At 46.0% G+C, this 18531-nt stretch overlaps 1 protein-coding gene across 3 annotated transcripts in view; it reads left to right on the plus strand.

The window, feature by feature from the left end:
- TANC2 (tetratricopeptide repeat, ankyrin repeat and coiled-coil containing 2) overlaps positions 1–18531 on the plus strand; it is a 2520149-nt gene that overhangs the window by 1167793 nt on the left and 1333825 nt on the right. For all 3 annotated transcript variants that reach the window (XM_085640812.1, XM_085640825.1, XM_085640816.1), the window contains exon 5: positions 12131–12317. In XM_085640812.1, coding sequence (XP_085496938.1) covers positions 12131–12317 — 187 coding nt within the window. The remainder of the gene's footprint in view (positions 1–12130; positions 12318–18531) is intronic.

Genomic DNA, 18531 nt, shown 5'->3' on the forward strand with positions numbered 1-18531 from the left:
TGTGTGTGTTCTCCCGGGGCGGGCCCTGCCTCCGTTCAGCCTCTTTTCCTTGGAGTTGCGGGTGGTTCTTTTCTTCCTTTGGTACTCGCTTGGTGCTGTCTGCCCCTCCGGTTTTTCTGGCAGACGCTCTTTGATCCTCGGGTCAGCTTGTGGTATCCTGGCCTTCCCTTCTCCTTGTTTTTGCTCACTTCTGCTTGGTGGGGGTTGGGCCGTCCTTCCTGTACCCATGCCACATCCCCTGTTGGGGCCTTGTGTCTTCCAAGCTGGTGAGGTTCTCTCGCAGACCCTCCTCCCCTCTGGGTATGGCTCGGGTATCTATTCTACGTTAAGGAATCTGCGGCTAGTAGTCTGTATCAGATGTACAAGTTACTTACCTTCGGTAACGATGTATCTGGTAGAGACGATTCTAGCCGCAGATTCCTTCACGACCCGCCCTTCCTTCCCGTTCTGCGAGGACCTTTCAGCTGGTCCTCTGCACTCGCCTCCCTCCGGGTGGCATTTGTCTCCTGTGGGTGCCCTCTTTCTCTTCCTCCCTGGCGGGATGCTTCGTTCTGTTTCTTTTTCCACTCCTTCTTTTGTGGTCATTGGACGGTAGGTTCATGTGTACTTCTGCATCCCTTCACCCTGGTTATTCCAGGGTGGGGCCTTCTCATACTCTTCTCTCTCCCTCCTCCGCAATCCTCTAGGTTGGGGTTTCTTGGCTGTGCCTCTGCCTTTAGCTTCTTACAGGGGATACAACACTCCTAGATAGTGTTGTCTTGTGGTGCTTTGTCGTTACTCCTCTGTTCCAGACTTGTTGCCTTTCACTGTTATAGATTGTGGTTGCTGCCTTTATGTCGTCTGCCACGTCATTTTTGTCATGTTTTTCTGCCTCCAGGGAGGTTATCGCCTTCGCTTTGCAGGGTTGCTTCTCACAGTGCTGCTCTGCTCTTTCCTTTCAATGATTTTCAGTAACGCAGTGCTTGGCACTGTCCCTAATGGTGTTGTTCTTCACCATTCGTGTCTTCCCTTTTTGTTTCACTGATTTGTTTTTTATACACTGTTCCCATACTCTCACAGTTTTGTTGGTGATGGCTCCGCGTTGTGGCGCAGGAAAGTTCTCCGAAGAAAACTGACGTCAGCGCGCCAGGGTGGGACTTACGACCTCGCTGACGTCACGTCCGCGGACGACGTCAGGGTGGGGTCGCGTGGTACCGCCCCCGGCGCGCAGAGGTTCTGTGGCAAAGACTTTCCGGATCCAGTCTCACGCCTGGGGATAATTCTACGTTAAGGAATCTGCGGCTAGAATCGTCTCTACCAGATACATCTTTACCGAATGTATCAGGAGGCTCGACCAGCATAAATAGCAGGCTAACTCTAGATGAGTCCTCATTCAGCCTCGGCGTATCTGCTTGCAGCGCTCTGTTATTGTGTTGCTCCTGCATATTTTAATACTCCCGTTTTGTCGCCTTAGTTAATTTTGGGTTCAACTTTTTCCCCCTGTTTTTAATTGCCGGCCACGCTTACCTGCACGCTGCCATCTTACTCGCACAGTAATCTGGAAAATCACCGCATTTCGGGTCCCTCGCCATGGTCTCGTTGGCGGCCATCTTGGGTGAGGGGTGAGCCACATCGCGGTCTAGTCCTCATTCAGGAGGCTCGACCAGCATAAATAGCAGGCTAACTCTAGGTGAGTCCTCATTCAGCCTCGGCGTATCTGCTTGCAGCGCTCTGTTATTGTGTTGCTCCTGCATATTTTAATACTCCCGTTTTGTCGCCTTAGTTAATTTTGGGTTCAACTTTTTCCCCCTGTTTCTAATTGCCGGCCACGCTTACCTGCACGCTGCCATCTTACTCGCACAGTAACCTGGAAAATCACCGCATTTCGCGGGTCCCTCGCCATTGTCTCGTTGGCGGCCATCTTGGGTGAGGGGTGAGCCACATCGCGGTCTAGTCCTCATTCAGGAGGCTCGACCAGCATAAATAGCAGGCTAACTCTAGGTGAGTCCTCATTCAGCCTCGGCGTATCTGCTTGCAGCGCTCTGTTATTGTGTTGCTCCTGCATATTTTAATACTCCCGTTTTGTCGCCTTAGTTAATTTTGGGTTCAACTTTTTCCCCCTGTTTTTAATTGCCGGCCACGCTTACCTGCACGCTGCCATCTTACTCGCACAGTAACCTGGAAAATCACCGCATTTCGCGGGTCCCTCGCCATTGTCTCGTTGGCGGCCATCTTGGGTGAGGGGTGAGCCACATCGCGGTCTAGTCCTCATTCAGGAGGCTCGACCAGCATAAATAGTAGCCATGCCTACGCGCAGCGGGATCGCCGGACTTCCGCCGGAGTTACGCCTGAGTTCAGCCCGCCTGCGCCCGTCCGCGCTGAGGACGTGCTGCAGGGCGGGCTGGACTCGGCTGGCACCCCCCCCTCCACTTATTGAGGGGCTTAGACATTATTCTATGTCGTAACTCATGGCCCTCAGACCTTTAGTGCAACGCTATTTTCATCGCCTCTCACCTGATGATATCCTGTATTCCCAGCGATGCATGACATGTAAGGCTTTCCTTTGCCGCGCTGCTCCTAGTTCTACTAGATTCCATTCACGCTTGGGATTCCTCTCTGCTTCGTTGCTTAACATCGGTTTTCTAATTAATGTGCGATCGCTGATCAAGCATAACGTTGCTTTCCATGAATTTGTTGAAGAAAGACAGCCAGACTGGGTCTTTATTACGGAGACTTGGGCTTCGGCCTCCTCCGGTCACGATCTACTCCTGGCCATCCCTGATGGCTATTCTCTTCATAGGCAGGATAGACCTCTGCGTAGAGGTGGAGGAATTGCTTTCCTTTTTAAATCCTCTCTTTCCTGCTCCATTAAATCTCGAACTATGCCTGGAGATAGTTTTGAGGCACTTTATTTCTGCATCTTATGTGCCCCATCTGTCTCTTTTACTGGGATACTCATATATAGGCCACCTGGCCCTAGGGCTAGTTTTTCTTCTGATCTCCTTAGAATCCTAGAACCGTATTTTGGAAAATCTTATCTTTCCATCCTGGGTGATTTTAATTTTCACCTTGATGATATTAACTCAAAGGATACCCTGACATTAATTGAGTCACTCGGAGCCTGTGACCTTGTTCAGTTGGTGAGCAGCCCAACACACAATGCTGGCCATATCCTTGATGGAGTTTTCTCTAGTGATTCTAGGTTATCTACGGGTTCGCCTTTGCCGTTGGTCTGGACAGATGATTTTGCAGTACCTCTTGAATTTGCCCTTCCCGCCCTGCCCTTAGTTAATCATGTCGCCACTTCATTTACTCTGAGGAGAAATTTTAGAAATATCACCGATGATACTATTGCTTCTCATATCCGGTTCTCGGAATCTTTCTCCTCGAAGATTGCGGATGATGCAGCTCAAGAACTCATTCACTCTATTACCAGTGCCGTGGAAGAGCTTGCCCCCGCCTCTCTGCGATATGTAGCTCGTCAGAAACCCACTGCTCCCTGGTTTTCTGAGCATTTGAGACTCCTAAGGCAGGGGTGTAGGAATAGCGAGAGAAGATGGAGGAAGTCCTGGGATCCGAAAGATCGAGTGGCTCACAAGTCCGCTTTACGGGACTATAAACAGAGAGTTGTAGTGGAAAAGCAGGATTATTTTTCCAATCTCACAGGTTCCCTAACTTCATCTAGGGAGCCTTTCAAAATTGCTGATTCACTATGCTCTCTTCAACTTCCTGATCCTGTAGTGAGCTCACAGGACCTTTGTGATAATATCTCGGACTTCTTCCACAACAAAATCTTGGATATTCACCTAGCCCTGGAAGCCCACTGCCATTCTTTGGATAAGGACATTCCATCTGCTATAGCCAGGTTAGATACTTTGGGTAAAGAGCCTTCCAAACTATTGAGGGAATTTCCCTCATTGTCTTTGGAAGGACTGAATCTCCTACTTGATAGGACTAAATCTTCCTCTCCTATGGATCCTTTACCTCTAAAAACTTTGAAGGAGTGCAGAAATAGTATTCTGCCGCCTATGTTGGAAGTCATGAACAAGTCTATTGTCCAGGGGTCTTTTCCATCAGTATGGAAGAAGGCTATTGTAAAGCCTCTCCTTAAGAAACCATCTCTGGACCCTGGCCTTCTTAAAAACTTCAGACCAATTTCTCTGCTTCCTGCTCCTGCAAAAATATTGGAGGCACACCTCAACTCTCATCTCTCCACTTTTCTTGAGACCAGTGAGTATCTTGATAACACACAGCACGGATTCAGAAAACATCATAGTACTGAATCCGCACTCACTGTTGTAGTTGATAACATCCGACGTAAAGTGGATAGTGGCCAAACTATAATACTGGTCCTATTAGATCTCACAGCCGCGTTCGACACCCTGTCTCCCGCCATTTTAACATCTCGGCTTAGTGAGGCAGGGGTTACTGGACCGGCCCTGAATCTTCTTGACTCCTTTCTCCATGGTAGAGAACAGAGAGTTAAGCTTGGAAATTTCCTCTCCCCTGCCAAGTCATTACAATGTGGGGTGCCACAGGGGTCGGCCCTTAGTCCGACCCTGTTTAACATCTATGTGGCTCCCCTTGCTAGACTAGTAAGATCGCAGGGGATGGAGGTGGTGTCCTACGCCGACGACACCCAGATCATGGTGTCACTGGCTCATTCCTCTGTCCATACATCTGCCATTAGCTTTAGGTCATGCATGCAGCATGTTGCAGACTGGATGATCATCAACTCCCTAAAGTTAAATGGCGATAAGACAGAGGTCTTGGTCTTTGGGAAAGACCAAGATGTTTGGTCGAGCGAGTGGTGGCCTATATCTCTTGGCATCTGCCCCACCCCCTCCCTATCAGCCAGAAATCTCGGCGTGGTGTTTGACACCTCACTTTCCATGACGCTCCAAGCAAATAGGACCGTGGCCACATGTTGGGGTGTTATTAGGATCCTAAATAGGATTCTGAGCTATCTTTCTCTCCAGGCCCGTAAGCAGATTGCAGTCGCTCTTGTTGGCTCCAGGCTCGATTATTGTAACTCCTTATATGCTGAGTCCAACAAGGGCCTTATCCATAGACTGCAAATCGTGCAGAATGCTGCTGCACGTTTTGTTCTGGCTCTTCCCTTGGCATCCTCAGCTACGATTGCTAGGAGAGATCTTCACTGGCTTCCTGTTCAACATAGAGTCTTTTTCAAGATTCTATGTCTTACTTACAGAGCTCTTGCGGCTGGCACGGAAGATGCACTTGGGTCCTTGCTTACCCGCTACAGTCCATCCAGATCTCTTCGATCTGCTGGATTATTTCAACTAGTAGTTCCTCGTACTAGACTAGTTAGATGGGGAGCAAGAGCTTTTTCTGTTGCCGCTCCTAAGCTTTGGAATTCCCTTCCAATTGAGGTCAAAACCCTTTCTTCTTTGGATTTGTTTAAAAAGGCCCTCAAAACTTGGTACTTTACCAAAGCTTACCAATAAGAGATTGCTGTTTTCGATTGACGAGCTGTATTATTTGAGTTAGGCGCCTTGACGCCCATTGGGCAAAGTTTGCGCATAATAAGATTTATTTCATTCATTCATTCATTCAAGTAACTTGTACATCCAAGCCCGTTATTCTCTGGCTAAAAAGGATCCTCCGGTGGGGTTTGCACCCACTCTACCAGGGTGCAGCAGCTACTGCTGCTTTGGGACGTGGTGTCCCCCTGCAAGACATCTGTCAGGCAGCCACGTGGGCCTCGCTGCACTCTTTTACTAAGCATTATTGCCTTGACAGTCAGGTCCGGAAAGACGTCTTCTTTGGCCGTTCTGTTCTCTATGACTTTCTGGTGTGATCTTGGTTCGCAGACCCACCACCGTGGTTGGTATTGCTGGGGTATCTATTCTAAGGTAAGGAATCTATCACTAACGTGTCTCTTTCAGATGAACAAGTTACTTACCTTCGGTAATGATATAGCTGTAAGAGACAATAGTTAGTGATAGGCTCCTTACCGCCCCACCCATCCTCCCCGTTCTGTGAACTGATTTCTAGGGTTAAGGTCATCCCTTTCAGGGCCCTAGTTTCAATGCACCAGTGGTCAGTATCTTGCATGGCTCTGCGTTCCTGGCGTGGAAAGTCATGTACAGAACTGACGTAAGCGCGTGTGGGAGCCTATAAGTAGCTCCAGCGACGTTATCTCGGCGACTATGATGCCGACGTACGCGGAGCTGCAGGATGACGCCTACCGACGTGCAGGGGTACTGCTGATGAAAACTTTCCGGATCCAATCTGATGCTTGGGGGTAATTCTAAGGTAAGAAATCTATCACTAACTAATGTCTCTTACAGATATATCGTTACCGAAGGTGAGTAACTTGTTCGTTAGTTTCCCATTCAGTTGGTTTGTTTGAAACCACCAGGCTAATGTATATATCTTTTTGATGGCCTTCTCCGGTACATTTGAAATATCTGTTTAAACCAAGCATACCAGGAAAAACACTAAATCTGCTGAAAGAGGTTACTAGCCTTATCCTGTCCAACTGCAAATAGGCAAAAGCATGTGGCAAGCCCCTGGCAGTTTTGAGAGACAGCAGTGGGACAATTTTTAAGATTCCCCCTCCCCCCACCCCCCAGTCTGTGGTCATAAAGACTCAATCAAGAGCACTTCATCGTGTTAAATCACATCCTAAAGTACATGGCTTTCTGATGGATACTTCTAACCGCAGATTCCTCACCTTGTGAATATTCCCAGAAGCCAGACTGGATCTGCAGAATTTTCTCAGCAGTTCCCTTGTGCGTCAGTAGGTGGCGTTGTGTGGCTATGCATTGGGTTGGGACCACCCTGGATGTGACATTGGGGCCCTATGTAGCCGCCACCTGTGCGCGCTAATGTCAGTTTATTTCTTTTTACACCTTCTGACACGAATCCGGAGTACACGCCCTTGAATTCAGTCAGGCCTGACAGAATTTTTCCACAAGAAATTTTGCAGTGTATATGGAACATGTCCTTCTAAAAATGATGGGTTTTAGGCAGTGCAAGGACTGCCACAAACAACTGTCATTTATGGACCTCTACTTGGCCTCTGTGATCTGGGCTCCAAACAAAATTAGACATTGTGCGACAAGTGCACCAAGTTGGTCACTGCACATCTGTGGAGGTTGGGAATATCAGTCGTCTTGTACCTTAACATCTGGCTGCTAATGGTGGGCTCGCCGCAATCAGTCGTAAACCACCTTGAGACGTCGGCCAGCCTGTTGAGATCATTGGGTCTTTCTAACAACTTGCTAGTCATACCTGACTCCTTCAAAATAGCTCCCCTTAATTGGAGCCTTCCTGGACACTGTGCTTTTCCGAGTCTTTCCCCTGCCTCAACGAGTCCAAGACATTCGGACTGTGATCCTAATGTTTTAACCCTTGACCTGGGTCTCAGTGACCGTGTCTCTGAGGCCCTTCTGACCTCTCGCATCCTGCAAGTGAACAGGGCAGGTGGTACATGCAGGCTTTGCATTGGGATCTGAAGTGTCAGTGGGTTCCGCACCAAGAGAACCTTTAGGATTCCATCCAGCTGTTGAAGGAGACTTGAAAATACCTGCAGTGGTGGACCCAGTTGGACTTGTGGAAGACCCCTCTCATTACCCCATGCAGAACTGGTGGTTGCAATATTGCTGGGATGGAGAAGTCATCTAGGAAAGGTAGAGATCAGAGGACTTTGGTCTCTGGAGGAAGCCCGTCTCAACATCAGTTTGTTGGTGTTACAGGTGATATGGTTGGCACTGAAAGCGTTGCTCCCTTCCATCAAAGGGGAACCGGTGCAGGTTCTCCCAGACAACACTACCACAAGTTGGTACTGCTACAAATAGAGCAGAGTTTGTTTGTGTGTCCTGTGCCATGAGGCTTTGCATCTTTGGAAGTGGCTGAATCATCGGGGCTTCTCCCTTATTGTACAGCACCTCAAGTATCTTAAACGCCAGGGCGGATGAACTGAGCTAACATTGCCTAGTGGTTCACGAATGGTGGCTGTACTCAGAGCTGAATCAAGGGTGTCTTCCCGCAATCCTGCCTCTATCTTTTCACCAATGCAGAGAATGTGCAGTGTCAAAGCTTCTGTGCATTGGAGTTCCCAAGGTAGCTCTCACTCATAGATGCCTTTTGCTTAGATTAGAGCCCGGGACTCTACCTCTCCTGTTCAAAGTTCTGAAGAAGATCAGGAAAGACTGGGCCCCACTCATCATAGTGGCTCCAGACTGGGCGAGGAGAGTATGATAACTGGAACCTCTGGCCATAAGCATCTGTCCTCTGATCCTTCTGCCCATTCCTGTTGCAGGGCAAGGCCTTATGACCAAGCAAGCATAATCTTAACCTTTATGCGTTGAAATTGAGCAGCAACAGTTGATGGTGTTTAATCTTTCTCCTGAAGTAGGTATCATCTTGGCAGCCAGGTGTTCCTCCACTAAAACAGTTTATGCGGGACGCTGGGAGAAGTTTGTTGCCGGATGTTCCTCTTGAAGTATCCAGCCTCTGCAGACACAGATGTCTGGCATACTATTGTTTTGGCTTTTTCTGGTCCAGCAAGGCCCTGCTTTGGCGACAGTGAAAGGCTATCTGCCAGCCCTTTCTGCGTTTACCAGATCACCGACCCTCAGTCAAATCACCTGCTATATTGCTTTTTTTTGTTAAAGGATTGATCCATATTTTCCTGTTAACATCATTTGTGATGTTTCAGTGGAACGTTGATTTGGTTCCCACTTTCCTCGATTGCCCCGTTTCAACCAGTGCACAGCTGTTCTCTGCACCTGCCTATGCTGAAGGTAACATTCGTCATAGCAATCATGTCAGCTCATCATCTGAGTGAATTACAGCTGCCATCTGTTCAGAAACCATACACCACCTTCTTCCTACACAAGCTTGACTTCAGGACCAACGCAGCATTTCTCCTTAAGGTAGGTTATCATGCCTTTCCACATCAGGTATTCTATCACCGTGCCAACCTTCTTTGCCCCGCTTTGAAAGAAAGAAACATTTAATTGCTTTGACCCAAAGAAATCCCTAAGCTTTTACATCGACTGCACCAAAGAACATCGGGTAGACGATCAGTTCTCTTGAGTGAAAAAGGTGAAAGCAGTTCAGAAACAAACTATCTCCAGCTGGACTGTTTTATGTATGTCCATGAAACAGCCTCCAGAACGTCTGCAGCTCATTCCAAGTCCACCAGAGCAAAGGCTGCTGCCACTGCACTGGTGCGCGGAGTGCCATCCTTTGACATTTGCCAGACTGCTACATGGGTATCACTCCACATATTCACAAAGAACTACTGCATAGATAGCCAGGCTAATGGGGGAGAAGCACTTTGCCCATTCTGTTTTACAGGATTGCCTGGTCTGAGCCATTTGATACACCCACCACCTGGTGAGGTAATGCTTTGGTGTCTATTAACAAGGTGAGGAATCTGCGGTTATAGAAGTATCCTTCAGATGAATAGGTTACTTACCTTTTCGTAACTCTTTTTCTGATGTATGCTCTGACCACGGATTCCTCACTGACACACTCACGTCCCTTTTCTGTGGAATGGACTGCTCTTGTTCATACTAGTAGGTTTCCAATTTAGAGGTCTGCACACTGGTAAAGTCTGATTATTAAAGGCTCTGCGTCCGACTGTGTGGACAGATATCAAAAAGAAATTGAGGGCATTGCGCAGAAGTGGAGGCTCTATAGGGGCCTCTGTGTCATATATGGAGTGAGACGGATGCTAAAATGAAGGCGTATGATGCCACCTATCGACACAAGAGGAAATTGCTGAAGAAAATTCTCCGGATTCAGTGTGGCACCTGAAGATATTCACATGGTGAGAAATCTGCGGTTAGAAAGAGTATCTGCCTGATAGCGTAACAGAAGGTGAGTAATTTGGTCTTCTGATCCTAGGTAGAAAGGCATTTCTCTCTTCTATACCCTAGCCCAGAAGTTGACATTATTGGATGCTAATATTTCACCCTCTATCATTGCGCCCACTCTAAATGCCTGAAGGTGATGACATTAGAATGTGCACTGTAGAAAAAAATCACACTTTACTCACAACATTGTGTGTCAGTGAATCTTAGTGTTCAATACAGTTTAAGGTCCATCTATGGAAGCCTTGACTGATGAAATACAGGGCCTGCTGAACCGCTCAGTGCATTTTAAATGGCCGTGGTGAGACAGTGTGGTAGTTGTGCAGCGAAATGCAGTCTGAGGTGGGTTCAAGACAGTAAGGCTTGTAGTTACAAAAGGGAATTATACTCCCTGCACCCCTTTTTAGCTGCCTGCCCTTTCAAAACTTATTATAATTTTTTTTTAAAGAGCTGCCTGAGAAAACCAGTGTTTTGAATTTGTTGAAAAGCGAAAGCCAGATATTCTTTTTGCCCCACCCCTCTTTGCAGGATGGGGTCCCTGTGTGCCATTGTTTAAAGGTGTTCTTATATGTCTTCATTTGTATGTAATGGCTGCTCACATGCAATACTGAATGCACGAGGTTTGCAACTGTCGTAAATGTAACTGACTAGTGAACTACAAAAGAGATAAAACAAATCTTAAACCTACAATTCCTAGTTATTGTTTTCAGTATTATTTACAACACTTCATTCCTTGTTATTGTTGTGAGTATTAGTTACGACACTCAATTCCTTATTATTGTTGTGGGTATTAGTTACAACATTCCATTCTTTGTTATTGTTATTAGTATTAGTTACGACACTCAATTCCTTGTTATTGTTGTATTAGTTATGACACTCAATTCCTTGTTATTGTTGTGAGTATTAGTTAGGACACTCAATTCCTTGTTATTGTTGTGAGTATTAGTTAGGACACTCAATTCCTTGTTATTGTTGTGAGTATTAGTTACAACATTCAATTCCTTGTTATTGTTGTGAGTATTAGTTACAACACTCAATTGTTTTTATTGTTGTGAGTATTAATTACGACACTCGATTCCTTCTTTTTGTTGTGGGTATTAGTTACGACACTCAATTGCTTTCTATTGTTGTGAGTATTAGTTATGGCACCCAATTCCTTGTTATTGTTTTGACTGTTAGTTACAACACAATTCCTTGTTATTGTTTTGACTGTTAGTTTTGAATTTTAATTTTTAAAAATTTGTAAAGCGCACGTTCACAAAGCAGTTTCATGGCGCTAGAGGGATTCCTGGGCAAGAAAGTACAGAGGACAAGCTGAAGGCCTGCTTGAACAAGAAGGTCTTGAGGACCTTACGGAACTCCATGTAGGAGGAGGAAAGTCTGATATGGAGAGGGAGGGTGTTCCAGAAAGTGGGCGCAACACTCAATTCCTTGGTATTGTTGTATTAGTTACAACACTCAATTCCTTGTTATTGTTGTATTTGTTACAAAGCTCAATTCCGTGTTGTTGATTTGAGTATTGTTTACAACACTCAATTCCTTGTTATTGAGATGAAATAATTGTGATTGTTGTGTTGGTTGTTTGAAGTGACGTCGATGCTCTGGGGGGGCGGAGCTTGGAGAATAGAATAGGATTTGCAGTGGCCCTCATCCACCCCGACTGGCCGGCAGTAATGCGTTGTGGGCAGCCACCCTTCTGTACTGAGTGGGGTCAAAACACGCCCCTCTTCCCCAGAGTGCATTACCGTTGGCCACCCCCACCTGGCTTGTGTCCCGCTTCCCGTTCCCGTGGAGGAACTCTTCACCTGGATGGTATGGCCCTCAGGGGCGAGCTGTGGTACTGCCCGGCGCTGAGTTACATGCACTTCTTGAATTTGAAAGCCAGCCCCAGCACTTAGCAGTAAGCAGGGACTCCTGGTTAGTGAGTACCTGAGGAGTACATGTGAGGTCATGCACTTGGCTGGACAGCGCTGGCATCTGCTGTTTCCGTGCCCGAGGGGTAACGTGACCGCCACGGCACTCTGCGCGGGCTCCGTTCACACTGAAAGGGCATTCGTTACGAAAGAAGTGCTATTCCTGCTGGGAATGCCTGTGTTGGACTGGGGCAAATTGCACTTCGTGTTTTTTGTTGTTGTAACAAGAGTGGGAGTGATGGAATCAAAAATCGTGTATAGCGTTTTCTCCTTTACCATGTGATTGTTTGTCTAGATGAATAATGTATGTTGACGTTCCAGACTGTGTAAGCGCACAATGGATTAATCTCCTGTGTCTGTCTGACCCCTCTTGCTTTCCATTTCCAGACCTCTGCCGTAACGCAGCGGGTGAGTCCCTGCTCCACCTTGACCAGCAGCACTGCCTCACCGCCAGCCAACAGCCCCTGCTCCACCCTGCCGCCCGTCAGCGCCAGCACCAGTGCCAAGGACTGCAGCTATGGCGCTGTCACCAGCCCCACCTCCACCCTGGAGAGCCGAGACAGCGGCATCATAGGTGAGACTCCGGCGTACCTGCCTGCTGGGCAGCCTCTTGTGCGTGTACCTCTCCTTTCTTCTGGGGCTTTTTAGGTCTCGCCTAGCAGCGCGCATGCGCTGCTTTGCGAGACTTAATGTAAGGGGGCTTCAAAATTGTCACCACACGCTCGTGCATGTGTGGCCTATTGCTTGCGGTTACCCGCACGGGCGCCATACGTTTTGAATTATCGTGCCCAGACGCGTGCGTGATAATTCAAAACACATGGCTCGCTGTGGCACGCGCACGCACCACTCGCGTGCCTGTTAGAACTTTAGCTCCACACTTCTCTTCAGGACGAAGCTGGAAGAGTCACAGCATTGTTTGCATCCCTTACGGGCCACGTGACACCCTGTTGCTTCACTCCCCTCTGCCCCCCCCCCCCCCCCCCGCCCTCCCTGGACATTCCAGCAGCAGGGGACGGGGCTCTCTGCCCCTGCAGGCTTCTGCTGTCTCCCGGTCCCTTTCTCCAGTGCTTTCAATGGAGAATTTGCATCGTATGTACCTGCCGTGAGCTCAACCGCTGGCAGTGCTTGCCTTATCAATAACATTGCTGTGCTCCTTAGTAAGGCTAGCCCCCTTTGCTTGCATTGAAGTCAGGTAGGCGCTCCGCAGCCGCCGTCTCCCGATACTTACTCCCCAGAATATATGGCACTGTCTGTCCCATTGAAGCTATAACAGCGGTGGTGGCTTTAAAGCGTCAGTACTTGTTTCACATTCCATCCAATTCCACCCTTCCTGCCCTTTCATCTTCCCCTGAATATTTACTCCCTCGGATTCCTGAACTAACCTTGTTCTATTTATCGCCAACAAAATACACTTTCGACTGATGTCTGATCTGTTTCTTTTTCTTTGCAACTTTCGAAAGCAGGTGAATAATTTTATAACTCTTGCTTTTATGTTGTGAATCTTTTTTTCCTCCATGATTGACGGTATTTTCTACTACCCTTACTTTTAAAACGTGGCCCTACCTATTCCCTGCCATTGCTCCCACCTGTGCATATTTGTATTTGCATTCATATAGCGCTTAGCGCTTACTATGCAACTTAGGCAAAGGGCACGTTGCATTTCAGTTCAGACGCCAACTAGGGTGCCACTAGCAGTGGGAGGCAGAAAAAGCGACACAGATTTCCCTTGTGGCCTTAGTGTGTGCCACTGCGGTGCTCGCTGCAGTCCTGTTTTTAGGTATGTTGCTTTTATGTTATGATTTGTTGTTTTGAGCTGCATCATGTGAAGTTACAGTGGTCATGTCACTGGATTTTCTGCAGATCTCATCACCGCCCAACCAAATATGTAACTAAGTGACTACTGGAGTACTAGCAATCTAGTGGAAATCAGCCAGGCAACAGATGGGTACTAAATGAGAAATTAGGTATACTACTGTATTATCCATCTCCAGACTCACCAGACAAAGCCTAAACCCACAAAATGAAGCCACATTCCTTGGCCCTATTAAGCTCATGCTTGCAGCATAGTGATGCAAGGGAAGGCTTTAATAGCATGAGACCCCAAGCCTGTCAACCCATGCATTGTTTTTTCCAGTTTAACCCCTGGCTCTCCTGCTCCCGCCAGTGCCTACAAAAAGTGCTCCAAGACCACTTCAGGTCGAGTCCGCGCTATATAAAACTGCAAGAAAAGCTTTGTGTGTGTTTGAGGACATACCCCCAGGGAGCTCCAAGTCCTGGCAAATCAGGCAAAAGCTTATTGCTCCAACTGGGTATGTCTGCGCCTTCCATGCAGTGTGGGGTTGACAGAACATGGAAGCAAATCTGCACATAGCAAACATCTGGTCTGATGCCTTCTAGCAGTTAATCAAGGTATCAATACATTTCTGACAAAACAATCATTATTACTAATGTGCTTGCATATATTTATTTATTTGATGTTTTTTTTGACAGCATATGAATTGTCTCCCGCCATTGATTTACCCCAAACTTTAATATCTTAAATTACTAATTTAATAGATAATGTGCTGCCTGTCTAAAAACGTATAGGGTCCCAAAGGCGAGACCTATTGGCTATGCCAATGCTTGTTTATGCTGTTGTCGCCTTCCGACCACAAAACACTGTATGGTGCCGCGGGGTTTAGAACAGGCGGTGCAGTGTTCAGGCCGTACCACCAGTGATCTCGCAGACAGTGTACAGAACGGCCTACTCGCCAAGCTTTGAAGCAAGTCTGTAATCCTATGTTATCAGTCTCGAGTGAGTGATGAGCTTCGCTCAGCCAATGAGAAGCATTCCTATTCAAAACTGTTGGTTTGTGCTTGAGAGTGTGGAGCACGGACATGCAACAGAAGAGACAGGGGGTGGCCGTCTAGATACGATAGTGAGGTTGGCTGGACGGATGCTAACCGCCATATTGATCGCGTGCTGACCTTTACTGATGACTGTTATTTGCTCTTTCCTCTCATTCTGCTCATTCAACTTCACACAGAATTGTAGGCCAAGTAGTGTAGCAGCCATTAATGGCCTTACCAGTAGGCAGTAATCCCTAATGACTACCCCTAAAGTGTCCAGTTTGTTGAATGTCTTGCCGCATGATTGGGAAGGGGGTGGTGTAAGATGACTGTATGAGTTCTATACATAGGTAAGAGTGCTCAGTGCGTTATTGAATTTCTGCCTAAATAGGAATATTGCCAGCTGTTTTATGATCAGGCAGAGATTTTCTTTACACTGTAGTGATCAACCATTGACTCTCGTTTGCCTACTGATTAGCTGATTGTGTATCTGCTCTGCTCTGCTGCGCCTGCTTTGACGGCAGTGATGACCATGGTTTTTAAAGTATCGCACAGCCTTCTTATAAATTGTGTTGTGCAGGGTTCTGAACTTGGTCTCCACTTCTCTGGAAATCTTTACAGGATTTTTTTTATTGTGGACTTCATGTCCGATATACTTCAAGCCTTTTTCCCATCTCTTGGTTGTGTAATTTGAATGCTTCAGACTTCCATTTATGCACAACACTTTCTGGGACAAGAGTATTTTTGTTGCCCAGCCACTAATAGGATGGTGTTTTAGAGCCAGGAATGATGGGGCTTTGGTCACGGGAAAGGAAGTTTGCGTTGTCTCTGAATCCTGGTTTGGAATCTCCTGACAGCTTGGATAGTCTTGACATTGAGAATCAGGCAGGGGGGTAGTCCAAGCGATTGTTCATTGCAAAAAGGCATATTGTGAACCGAAAAGATTCAAGCTATGAGGCTTGCTGCCAAAACCCGCTACTTTATTTGTTCCACTGACAATAGAAAGTCCACGAATGAAACATCCGGCACCTGTCTCAGACTGCAGCAAACCTCTGAAACTCTCCTGAGATTCCCTCGACTGCCCTGTCCTGCTGATTAGGCGATTGTGTCACACCTCGAGTTTAAATCTTTACGATTTTGCTCAGATTGCAGACACAATTTACTCCAGTGAGAGCTTCATTAAAAATGAATGTAGGAATTGCGAGCACTAAATATCTTCGCGCAATGGTCAAAGAGCCTGCTCTTGCAACGCCTCCTTTAGTTTGATCAGCCTGTGGAGGAACGAGGTACCTGACCGGCGATTGATTGACTCTGCCGGAGCTTTCCAGCCTGTCCGAAAACCATCCAGTTTACTTGTACACTAGATCTCCTCTAACATGCTGCTATCTTCTTAATTTGCTTCTATCCTCTTGCCAATGACCAGCTTTGCCTCAGCATCTCGGGTCTTAGAGTGCCAATTCTAGCCCCTGTCGCGTGTCTCTTGGACTCGGTTTGCATTGCCTGTTCGCCACACTAACACAGACAGAATGGCCAAGTAGACTTGACTTGACAGAAGGGAATGTCAACAAAATAAGCCTTTTGAATGTGAGAGAACATGGATGCTAAAGTTCTTCCTCCTTTCCTGAGGTGCTCTCTTTTACTTCTCTCTCCCTCTTCCTAAGTGTATGTCCTTGTGACTTTTATTAAAAGGATTCTCTTTTTTAGTTGTAAAACGATTCTTCAATATCGAAGGCCTATGAGAGATGTGGGCAGGGGCCGAGGTCCGTCTTTTAGTTGGTGACCTTTGGGAATGGACAGACGGGAAGTTCATGGACAAATAGGGAGGAGCAGAGACTCTGCAGTGCGATCAATGCTGGACATATAAATGATGTTTGGTGCTCCGTTGGTGACACTATATGGTGTGGATGATGAAGGAAGAAAAATCAATTGTACCAACATGCCTTGAGTAACATCAGCAGTCCTAAAGCAGCTCCCTGTCCATCTAAGAATACTTCTTACGTCCAAGCAGTGCTTAAGGAATATAGTTGAATACTCTCACATTGACAAGTAACACTGCATGAATTAATGAAGCTTAATCTTTCATCAGCAATTTTAAAGTATTGAAAAAGCACCTGATTTTATCTGCTTCCTTGTGTTAGATGCTGAAACGAGTGGAAGTGCAAGAACAAACGCCTCTCTGTGTAGTCAAAATCAAATTACTTTTATTCAGTTGATATACATCAGCCATATAAGCGCAGACATAATAACGGACAACATATAAAAGCGAAGCTATCCTTGATATAAACACATAGGAATTCATAGGCATATAATAGTCTTAATACATAAAGTGCAAATGCATTAATACAGTACAAATGAGTATCCTTATTTACTGGCAAACAGAAACAGTAAGTGCAAATTGCCTATTAAAAGTAGGTTTTATGGGGGATGTAACTAGGCAGGGACAAAAGTGCAAATGCAATAATACAGTACATAAGAAATCCAAATAGACTCAGTATCAAAAATAAGTGGACATAGATTTCCTAATACCAATGGATTTCAGGATAAAAGTAGCTAAATGAAAACACAATCCTGGATCTTCTAATTTAAAAAGCAACTTTATGGCATCTTTAACCGACCTGATATTATAAAATAAGAAAAAAGGTTTCAGATAAAACTTTCTAAAATGTAAGTAAAAAGTACAAATTAATAAAAAATGGCAGCAGCTTTGGTGAGATGTACCATCACATGGGCAACGTTGGGCAGTCCTCTGTTTCATGACTGGAAAATTGACAAGGTGATGTAATGTACCCAATCTTAAACGTGTCAGCACATATCGGTGTGATGCTCTGGTCACAACTGACAGATAAGATTGGATACCCTCTTTAACTTCCAGTTGTTGGTAGAGCATAAAGGTAGTTTGTTTATTGAGTACACTAAAACGGGCCTTCAATTGCTGTGTACGGAAGGTTGATATTATCTTATTTTTAGAAACAGAGGCTATACACCCGGGGTCCAGCCGTATATCGTAATTAAAAAGTGTTTTGTACCAGTGCGAGATGTATTTAAGCCATGGTATTTTTAAACAATTTTCCATTTTAACGCAATCCCGTATAATAGATTGGCTGAACCTAGTCTCTTCCTTTGACCAAATTGATTTCCATAGGAGGAGAGGTCATAATGAAACAATGTCTGATATATAGGTAATGCCCACTTCCCGGTGAATAAGTTCCGTAGAGGCGGAAGGGGGGGCACACAGCAAGTGTTTTAAAAAGGCATTTTCTGCTTGTAAAAGAGAAATCGCTTGAGTGTGTCCCCAAACGCCAGCACCGTAAAGGGCGGCAGAAACACATCTTGCTTCATAAATTGCCATCATATCTTTTCATACGGCGGCGGCCCAATTTAGCAGTAAATCTAAAAATGCCGTTAATATTTCTCTCCATCTTAGAACGGGCATTCTCCTGTTCCTGTGCCCATGACCCATTTCCAGCGAAAGTGATACCCAAATAACAAAATTATTTTACAGTTAATACTTTAGAACCCTCTATGTAAAAACGTCTAGCTGTTATTGGGTTCTTGCTGCAAACCATGACAAAAGTTTTTGATTTATTAATTAAAAGCTTTCTTTTCGTAATAAATATAATGAAATTGTCGATAAGACGCTGGAGCACAATAGGGGTCCGGGATAATAGAACCGCATCGTCAGCGTATAAAAGAATTGGGATAGGGTTTCCTTCAATCCTTGGTGCATCAGCTTCAAATGTGTTCAGGGCGGCATCAACATTATTAAAAAATAAAGAAAACAATAATGGAGCCAGCACACACCCCTGGCGGATACCTCTCTTGACTTTAAAGGGGGAGGTATACTCGCCTGAAGATCCATACCGCACCTTACTAGTTAAAACTTCATATAATCTTGCTAGAAAGTAGACTATATCTTTTGGGGCACCCATTTCTAGCAATAGGGGCCATAAAATCGAATG

This window comes from Triturus cristatus, chromosome 1_1, assembly GCF_964204655.1.
Source record: "Triturus cristatus chromosome 1_1, aTriCri1.1, whole genome shotgun sequence".
Taxonomy (NCBI): domain Eukaryota; kingdom Metazoa; phylum Chordata; class Amphibia; order Caudata; family Salamandridae; genus Triturus; species Triturus cristatus.